Below are 10,989 nucleotides of genomic sequence, written 5' to 3'. Positions count from 1 at the left end.
AAAATTTAAAGGTAAGGTACCGGAACGGGAAAGGTAAAGTAAGTAGATTTCTAAGACGCCAACCTAACTACGGGACGATATTACTCAGAAATAACTAAACAACACACACACACACACACACACACACACACACACACACACACAAATTATTCTATTTTATCTTACCTTATTCTTAGAGAACAAACTTACAAAATGAGAGTCAAATGCTTGGAAATATATGCGACCGTCTTTTATCGAAAGATAAGAAAATATTCGCAGAAAAATGTACTTCTGTCGGGTTTATTAAATTGCGAATCAAAATTATTACGTTTATTATACATTTTATAAATATTTTGTTTAATTTTTTTCATTTATTTTTAGTTATACTTATTTTTTATGCCATTTTTCGCTTCATTAATATTTTATATGTATTATTGATTTCTCAAAATTATCTTGTTTATTTAATATTCTTATTAATCATTCTGAGATTATTTTATGTAGTTCATTTTCTTATTCAATTTTGCTTACGTGCGTTATTCTTGATCGATACAGAGAAATTTAAGAAATTATTCAACTTTGTTGAATTTACATCAATTTTTTCGAAGAAGAAATTATGCTTTTTCGTGCCCTCTGCACGCGAAGAGCACTGTCCTTACCGCAGTGCACGACGGTCGACATCACTGTGGTATCGTGACATTATCCTGGGACACCTGCAGTTCGATCAATTTCTCAGACCGTCCGAATCGATACTTACGGTCTACCATTTTTCTCTACGGGGTGTCGCGAGCCATCACTGGTTCTTTGTCAAAAATCAAGACAGTTCTTTGTTGATGACCTTTAAAATAATAAAATGATTTCTTTGAAAAAAAGTCGAGTTTCATAGACATGAAAAAAGAAGCTTTAGAAATAGATATTTTATATACTTGAAATAAATTATGAAACAAGTTATTTTCAGTGACGTAAAGTATTTTGCTAGTTAAATAGCTAGTTATTTTCAAAATTTTTTTGGCTTGCAATTTTATCGAATTTAATATAACATTTGCTTGATTCGACAAATTAATATAAGACATTCTTATCTTACAGATATCACAAGAAAAATAGTATTTATATTTTATAAATAAATTAATGTTGCATTTTTACAATATTTTTCAATATATTTACATTAATAGACAATATATATCTACCACTTGGATTACTTATTTGTTATTAATAACATTGACACTAACATTAAGAAATAAATCTTTTTTTCATAATTTTTATTTTTGAAGAATTATTGATGAATCGAATTACCTTCGACGCAGCGATGTGTGCAACTGTTGATTAATTTTTTTTTGTTAACCACTCTAATTAAATATCTCGGATTTTTCCACCGATACGCACGTGCTCGGTTCGCCGATCGATTCGAAACGATCAGGGTGCGGTCCAACATGGCTACGCGAAACGGTCGCATCGATTTCCCGATAATTAACCCATTGGGACACCAATCGATCTCTCAGCCGGGCAATGACATACACGATACTAATTTCATTCCCTTTATAGCTTCTTTGTTTCTAAAATACTTATGCTTTGATTGAAATACGAGCGAAATTTTTATGCCATGCGAAACACGATCCATATTACATTTTCTTTCCGTTTTATGATTATTGCGTCATAAAACCTCCATAAATTTTACACGATCAATATTTGCATTGAAAATAAGAGATAAAGAGGCGAGTAAAATCGATATTTGTCATATTTATGATATATATTTGTCATATGTTGAATTATGTAAAAATGGATTACGATTCTTAAAAGTCTTGCGGCGTTTTGCTCAAATAGTATCTTGTATGATAATTGCATGAACGAGTAAGATGGTCTCTTAGTGGGTCAAAGCGCAATCCCGGCTTCTTCCTTCTTTCTCATTAATCTCTCTCGAAAACTCTTCGAGTTCTTTGACCGTGTCTGAATTTCCGAAGCGGGACAGAGGAGGAATAATGCGCCATTTAAGAAGCCGAGCGGCAAGGGTAAGCCGCGGACCAAGCAGCCGAAAAAGGTGAAGTTCATCAGTGAGTATCTGGACAATTGAGCGAGTTTCGAATGATGTTCAAAGAAACGCATATAGCCCTTCTATATAGCCCTTACGATCGAATCGCATCGATTTCCTTAGAGAATCCTAGGACCTTTTCGCTAAACATTCCAGAGAAAAATTTCAAGATTGATTTAACAAAAATTGTATGTGTTATCGATTATCATTATTATTGAAGATATATATATATTTTTTTATTATGAGAAATTAATTTTCTAAATCTGCAAAAAGATTTCTCTGGGATGTTTTTTTTGTTGAGAAATTTTTTCGCTTTTAATCACATAGTGTTGATGAAGATTTGATTAATGATACAAAAAGGGAAATTCATCAGGGAACTTCTTTTCTTCTTTCTTTCTTTTTTTTTTTATCAAATTTCTCCTGTTCCTTGTACCTTAATTTTATCTACGTGATTACGTTATGCACCTGCGTGTAGTTTTATTCGCGTAATATATGAGAATTCCTATGTCTGAGAATTAAAAAGGAGCACCTTTGTGTTAAAGATCGGTACAATGCCCTCGGTAAGAATGGTCGCGCCAATGTGTCGCCGTTGAATTATAAATCGAACGCGGAGAACATTTGCAAACTTGTATTGTGCCGTACTACGTGGAGATGTATGGTGATATCGACAACTTATCGTAATAATGACAAGCAATTCTAATACGCTGTTCCGATCTACCAAGCGAAGAAAAAAATATATTAGGAACGCAAAGTCAAAACTGCATTCGATTATAAAATAATATTAAATGTAATAAAATAATCATAAACGACGTCGATCAAACGTCAATAATTTATACTTTATCCATACTTGAGACACATGGTGAAAAGAAAGGAGACAACATAACGGATTACGATTCACTTTTCACAATTGAATAATTACTGGAATTCCCAAAAATGGGCATGACAAGGAAATTAATGCAATACGCTATGATATACGTAATTACAGTACGGTTAGCAACGGCAAGGTGTATGCGAGATGAGGAGGGAGGTAGAGAAGGTGCGTGCGACGACGCTAGACGTCGCGGCGCCTACGGCCGATCGTTCCCTCTGATCGATCTCTCCTTGTCGCGCCGCTCTCGTGCCTCTGAGTCATGCTTCCGCAACCAGCCGGCGCCGGAAATCATGAAATTGCGAATCTCGATTGCCAGAGACTGTTGCACCGAGACATAGCATCGATACTATCATTCGAAGATTGAGCACCATATCTGAAAGTCCTAACATTCAAAAAGTACTTTTCAGCATTCAAGGGACAAAGCGTAATTCAGTGAATCATTATATCCTTGCTGTTTACCAATATTAACAAGTAAATGAAATGATTCACTACACCGTGGCATCTGTGACTTTTGCTCAAAAGCATCTAAAATTAGAAAATATCGATCTTATGAACATCTAAGTATGTTTGGATTTTTACATCATAGAGAAATTTTATTTTGAGATAAACCAAAAATTATTATATTTTTATTACTTATTACTGTAATTATAGTGTTATTACTAATAACATTTTATAATTATATGTACACTGTTATCTGTCTTTTGTTGAAAAATTTATTATGTTATCTGTCTTAATTGTCCATTAGATCATTAGATCACATACATTTTTTTAAAAATCGGATTGTATTAAAAACATTGAACTTACACTGAAGAAGATTCGAATCGAGGATCGAAACATTTGAAAAATTATATTGATGCATAGACAATTGCATTTAAATAAAATCAAACTCATCAACACCAAGTGTCGGTTCTTATTGACACTTCCCATTTATTGATTTTGTCAGAGTCTATAATCTCTCAACCATTAATAATTATATAATAATTAATGGTATTAGTCATTAAATGCATGCCTTACTGAAAATATACAATATTACCTTTTATCTTTCGATATATAAGATCATTGTATTGTACTGAACACTTACATTGCACTGATGGAAACTTTACAGCGACCGAGATTCGATGCCAGGAAAAATCCAAGGGTGGGCTGTGCTATGAAGTGATCCTGGCAGAGCCGACGGTGCCTAAGAGAGCGCCCTCGCCGCCGCAGCAGAGTCCGACTCAGCAGACCGCGATTGAGGACAAGTTGAAGGCCGCCGAAGAACGAAGACTATCCATCGAGGCGCACAAGCTCGCCGCTCTCGCTGCCAAGCTCAGCAAGATTGAGGAAGCATCTCGCAAGAAAGACGAACTCAGTGCGGCTTTCATCGCCGCCACCCGCGAGTCATTGGATGCGAAAATGAATAACACGGAAGAGAAGCGGGAGGCTCACATCGCTGAGCTGAAGAACAAGTTGAAAGATCATGTGAGTCGAAAAGATCAAACTAGAGTCGCACATGAAGTCTTTTCTATTTGTCTTTTTAATTGATTATTTCTTATATAGTTATCAATGATTAATTATTAAACTTCGTTTGATTGCGTAGATGCTTAAACAACTATTCAACAAGCCTTCAGATGACTGCAAACTGTTGTAATATTTAATTTGATTTTCTGTTGCAGTTGGAGAGTGTTGAGAAGACTCGCTTGAGTCTCGAGCAACAAACTGAGGAAGTGCGATGCGCTGTCGAGGAGAAACTGAAAACTGCTGCGGCTCAGCGTGATGAAAATATTAAGAGGATGTTGGATCGTCTCAAAGAACATGTTAGTATTTAAAATGAACAATGTTATAAACATGAGGATTAGATAAGTAAATTATAAGATGCAGAGCCCAAAATTTTATTATATGAAGAATTTAACTTTTTTTTATTCATAATTATTTAACACACAATATTTTTTATTTGCATAAGATTTATTATATTTGAAGTGATTGAAACAACAATGAAACACTTCTAAATTTTTATTTGCAACTACCGTGGTTTTTTTCTTTTCTGCAAGACTGCTATTTCGTTTTGCATATTTTAATAGCCAAAAGACTATATAGGTAGATAATAGACTCGGACTCGCAAGAATAGACATAAATTATTGATTTACTGCTCTGTTTGTAGGAAGAGCAAGTCGCTCGCGTACGTCAAGGTATGTCAGAGCGCGTGCAGCAGTTGGAATCCCAAATCCAGGGCAAGTTAGAGCAGGCACGCGAACGTCGCGAGACCATCGAGCGTGAGCAGAAAGAGAAGCTGCGCAATCATGTAAGTTTTCGGCCGAATGTAGCCTTCGAAGTTAATGTGATAGCTTTAGGCAGTACGTTTCTATCAGATTGTTACGAAACATCGTCGATTTTCAGATATGAAAAAATTAAATTAGTTTGTGGTTATATTGTAAAGTTGTACGAAACTTTGTATACTTCAATTTTTTTCATTTAATTGGTATTTTTTAGATTTAAGACTTTCGAAAAAATTGAATAGTTCGAAGATCCAAATCACCAAAATTTCAAAATTAAATAAAATGTATTTTAAAAATTCATGAATTAAAGAAATATAAAATTAATAAAATTACATGCGAAATATTATCTTAAAACTTAAATAATTTTAAATAATTTCTAAATTCTTGAAATGTCGATATATTTAATATAAACAAAAGTTTTCCGACAAATGATGGAATAATTGCAAAAAAAAAGCGACGAACAGTTGCGTAACAATCTAAAATCTTTAAAGCATTGTATTCCCATGCTTTTGAAAAATAGAAAGAAAATAACAAAAAAGCGAATCGGGTTACCTCGGATTGCCCCGAGGATTTTCTGCGTAAGAAAGCACTGATCGAACGTAGGCGTTTGTGCGATGGTGGTTTAGAACACGGTGAAGATAGCGAAAATGCGTCAGATGGCGGCGCGCGAGCTCCTGATGAAAAAGTGCGAGTTCGACAAGAGGGTGTCGACCGCGGAGATGAATCGGCAACGAGAGATCCAGCGTCGCGTGCAGGCGATTCGCCGCCACCATGTAATTTCGTTCCCACACGCATTTTTAACCGCAATCGCACCCCTGCAGACAATTTGTCGTATGATCTATGCAAATCGATGCTTGCGATAAGAAAGATTGCAAAAAGATTTCTAAGAATGATTTCGCTGATTTCCTAATTTTGGTTTCTTATTTAATTATATTTATTAATTTATTAGTAATATTAGGTGTGGGAAAAAGTTCATGGCGTTTTTCCCATTAGATGGCATTAAAAAAACGCCACGAACTTTTTCCCACCTAATATATTTATTTATCATTTAACAATATTATTATTATTAACTTTATCGAGTGCACCGTTAACAAAATACATTAGATAGAATAGAGTATTATTTGATATCACGTATCAGTTACACTACAATAGACTGAGCGACAGCTGAGCAGTTAATTTGAAGCCGTATCTGTATATTAAAATAAGTGAATTATAAAAATTAAATTCAAAACAATTAATAAAAACAATGAATTAATAAAAACAATGAATATTATAATTATATAAATACGCAAATTACTGTAAGAACATTTGAGGTAGAAAAAAGCGATATAACATAACATACATTACTCATAGAGAATAACAAGAAGAATTGCATAGAACAGTTGATCTGATATTAAAATTTTGACGCAATGTATTGAGTAATTTCAGAACGAAATACAGGAAGCGGTAGAGAGCATAAAGCAGATGGTATATTATATAAAATTTCACTGCTGTGTAGGAGAAGGCGCTCTGAAATTTAGATTCGTGATGAGCAGGATATGAAAGTTGGTATTGCTGACAAGTATCAGACAGAGCACCTGAATGAGAGTCAACGTTAAAACGGTTAGCTCACGAAGATATTTAGGACTATTGATGCGAAGAACATCATAAATCAAGCAACGTAAATGAACTGTAAAACGTTGAAAATATTCAGTCAATCAGCTAAAAGCAAGGAGTAATATGATCGTACTTTCTAACACCTAGGAAAAACGAAGGAATTTTAGATTAATTGTATTTTATGAAGATGATGTTGTTTGAGACAAGGAATATATACAGTGTCTACATAATCAAATAGAGATATTACAGAGATTGTGTAACTTGTAGCTTCTGAGAGACCGAACTAATATGGTGAAAAGGATATATAGTAGTTTAAGATGAGAATATGCAAGCCTGCATTTAGCAACAACATGGTATTCAAATGACCATGATGAGTTAATGTGCAAGCCTAGAATTTTAATAGTCGTGCTGGGGATTAATGGAACATTTTGAATAAAGATATCGAAAGCAGGAAGGTGAAAAAGTAAGGGGCACCAGCAATTAAAAGTGAAGATTTGGTGAGATTTAAATGCAGTCCATTCAATGTCGACCATTCAATGATTTATCAAAGGTCATCATTTAGAGCGTGCACAGAGAGTTTCAGAGAATTTGAAAAATATGAAGAGTATATCGTCGTTTACTGTATGTATATGTATCGTATACATGTAAAGGTTAGAGGAGATAACTATGAAAGATAAATCAGCAACGAAGCTTAAAGAATCAAGTAAAGAACTAAGAATGAAACCTTGAGGTACACTTTCATACAAAAAAGATCTTCTATATGAGGAAAAAATTAGAAGAAGAATTATAAACGAGAACTTGCTAAGAACTTGCTGACAATTTGATTGAGATGATAAAGAGGAAATGAAAGTTATAAAGAGGAGTCACATAGGCCATAATGATGCAATTTGACAGTCAATAGCTCAGAATTAACTGTATTGAAAGCTTTAGAAAAATCTAAGCTACAAGAGCCGACAAAGAGCTATTATCGAAGACAGAGTCTGACAGATGAAGAAGAGAAGTAGTAGTATTGTGATTTTTACGGAAACTAGATGGATTTTCAGGAATTATATCATTTATATGAAAAAATGGCTATTTGTATAAAAATGCGTTCCAGAATTTTTGAGAAAAAAGGAAGAAGAGTAATTGGACAAAAAATGGAGAGGAAGAACTGGATGATCTTTGGGAGAGGAATAACTATTGAGTGCAGTAGGAAAAATCCCTCTAGTTAGGCATGAATTAAGGATAAATAGTAATGCCTCAAGACAACTAGGAGAAGAAAGAAGTAACATACGTTCAGAGAATAAGGTCCAAAGGAAGTAAGTTTTATAGTTTTAAATATATTGTATACACTGAAAAAAATGTATGTAATTTTACATGGAAATTACATGTTTATGGCTGAAAAATTATTTAAATTATATAAATATGATTGGAAATTTACTGTAAATTGTAAATTTCCTATCATATTCCGGTAATTTTCTGGTCATAGACATGTAATTTCCATGTAAAATTATGCATTTTTTTCTGTAGGTCGGTCATATTAATTGAAGAAAAATGAAATTTATTCGAAGATAGATTGAGTATGAAGAAAATGATTAATGGACTGGAAGAAGAGGGAAGGGATTATAAGAAATAATTATTTTTATTAAACTGTTAGGATTAAGGAGATGTTGATCTCATAGTCACGCTGCGAAAACTCAAAACTTCGTATGCGAGACTCCAGGTCATCAACAGTCGATGACGAAAAAGGCCGATTGATTGCTTTAGTGAAGCCTTCAAGGACGAAGTTCTACAGACCGACCTCGTCCCACACAGTGGTAAGTCTACTGATAGCCGAGCTCACATCATCAAATGAGGCAACAGCATCCTCGAGATCACGTAACCTTGAAGAGAGTCTCCAATCTATTGTTAAGATCCACCATCGAATTGAATCAAGCCTCTATAGATCCAAACCTAGTCTCCAACGAGCCAAGTTTAAGTGCCAGGTCAGGCTCAGCCAGATCAGCGAGTGTAAACATCGGTAGTGCTTGTAGAACATCAGCAGCATTCTTAACACTCATAGAACATGATTAGTGGAAGAAGGAGCATTACGCAAAAAGCGCCACAAAAAGAGCTTAAACAGCCGCGTGGTAAAAATCGCTTATACTTGGAACAAGCAGGTCGACCCGACGCTCCAAGCTTGCTTTGTTGTTAAGAGGACATTAGCAAAGTAAAGTGATAGGATTAAGATGAAGGATAATAAAATTTACACATTGTTTAAAAATTAGGAAAAGAACAATACGTTAATTAACTTGAAATATATAAGTAAAGACAAAGAAAAAAAGCAAAGCAATCTTATGTATCTTATGTAGTTAGTTTGAATAAAATTAACTTCACCAAATCGTAATGCAACCACCGCCGAATGCAGTTTAAAATATAGCGAGTACCATCAAAGCCTCCCCCTTCCCCCCTCCCTCCCAAGAACAGTCTTAAATAGTCGTGCGCAACAACAGCCACAGAGCAGACCAAATGATTCCAATGACAAAGAATGCAGTAAAGCAGTCAAAACACAGCTCACAGAAGCAGACTTGAAAAACCGAATGGCAGATGGATGAAATCGCCATTAAAGACAGATGAAAGATTCTCCAAAGAAATTTCCAATATAATGTTGCTAGAAAATCAAATGGAAGAGAGCAAATAGTAAACACGTCTGAATAGGACGACGATTCGCGAGCGACTTATATTAAATAATATGGTAAAAGCATAAAAATATTTATAATAGTATATAAATTAAAAGTTTTATATAATCGTAACATCATAGAAAATTTTAAAAATTGAAATTTGTATTAGATATCAATGATAACATGTTTTTCCAGTAAAATTACATATTTTCCATAAAATTAAAATCAGATATTATATATAAATTATAAAGATTGGATTTAATCCACAGATATTATTTTAGAGATATTGTTTTAAAGATATTACAATATTTAAAAAAAAAGTATTATTTCAATCATTATTTGTTCAAATGGTTAAAATACAAGTCAGAAATTATAAATATTGATCATATTTAATCTATGGATATTATTTTGAAGTTTATTTCTTTATTAAATAATATTTATTTTTACCGAGATTTTTCAATAAATGTGAACGAACGAAAATATAAAAAATAACTTATGTTTTGTATTTTTATTTATATATTTGATTTCATATATTTATATTGTATATTTTCATATTTTATTTTTGAATTTGTAATATACATGCTATACATAGATAGAGATTTTAGAATTGTGGTTAATTAAAATTAATATGACAAAGTCAAATAGTACGACAAATTGTAATGCGTGGGTCGCATTAAATTACGTATCAATTATTTCCCCAGTTTTGTATATTTTCTCCCCTTCCACCGTCGCGACAAATAGCTTGTTATATTTTATATAGGATCACGAAGCCATCAATAGTTGCGTTTGTAAATGGAATGCTGTTGTCGTGCTTTCGCTGGATTATGTTGCAGCCTTCGTTTCATATCAGTTATCTTTCTTTCAGCATGTGATCGTGCTCATTTATAACTCATACGTGACCGTTTTATGTACAGGATGTGCCACAGAAGATTTGGTACTAAAATTTTATCCGTCACGTAATTTGCACGAAGATTTAATTAATTAAATTAATTTTCTGCAATAAATTCAGTATCAATTAGTTTAAATCGAAAATTAAAGATCATGTAATATCAAAATAGACGTTCAGAGAAATTCCAAAAACTTCTTCGACTCATCCTGTGTAAGCCATTCGTGACTCGTCAGCTTATTAGAAAGCATGGCGTACTTTTTGATCTCTGTCTTTAGGATCGCATCAGAGAATATTATTTTAATTCTGTAAATTCTTTTCTTTCTTTTCGTAGGAGAGGCGCGCCGAGATCGTGAGACAGAATAAGAAGGAGCGCCAGGATAATCTGACGGACGTGAATCCGATCTTACCGGTAGAGAACGAGACCGCCAGTTCCGGCTAAGTATCCGGAAATTCTCTTTAAGGCCGCTCGAACGCCCCGCAAAGCTCCGTTTCGCTTTGTGCCATTATTTTTTGACTCGAAGTAAAACGGGAGGTCGATCGCCGTGCATTAGACGTGTTCGCATTTCGAGCGAGAGAGGTAGGCGGAGCCGAATCGTCTCCTTACGGTTCCTGGATGTCGTATGGACAATACTGCCTTCATCACGTTCTCATTTCGGCAACGATCCGCATAGAAACACGGTTTCTTGAATTTTTAGAAGGAAAGAGCGAGGATAGTTAACAATTTCGAGGTTGCTGCG

At 34.1% G+C, this 10,989-nt stretch overlaps 1 protein-coding gene across 1 annotated transcript in view; it reads left to right on the top strand.

The window, feature by feature from the left end:
- The window catches only part of LOC105621623 (stress response protein NST1), an 11,988-nt gene extending 1,297 nt beyond the window's left edge, over nt 1-10,691 (top strand). The window contains exons 2-7 of the mRNA XM_012203091.1: nt 1,935-2,024; nt 3,979-4,334; nt 4,529-4,669; nt 5,014-5,154; nt 5,755-5,901; nt 10,584-10,691. Of these exons, the coding sequence (XP_012058481.1) occupies nt 1,935-2,024; nt 3,979-4,334; nt 4,529-4,669; nt 5,014-5,154; nt 5,755-5,901; nt 10,584-10,691 (983 nt within the window). The remainder of the gene's footprint in view (nt 1-1,934; nt 2,025-3,978; nt 4,335-4,528; nt 4,670-5,013; nt 5,155-5,754; nt 5,902-10,583) is intronic.
- The last annotated feature ends 298 nt before the right edge of the window (nt 10,692-10,989 follow it).

Source organism: Atta cephalotes (genome assembly GCF_000143395.1).
Source record: "Atta cephalotes unplaced genomic scaffold scaffold00035, whole genome shotgun sequence".
Lineage (NCBI taxonomy): Eukaryota > Metazoa > Arthropoda > Insecta > Hymenoptera > Formicidae > Atta > Atta cephalotes.
Note: the sequence above shows the minus strand (reverse complement) of the source record. Positions and strands in the feature narration are given on the sequence as shown.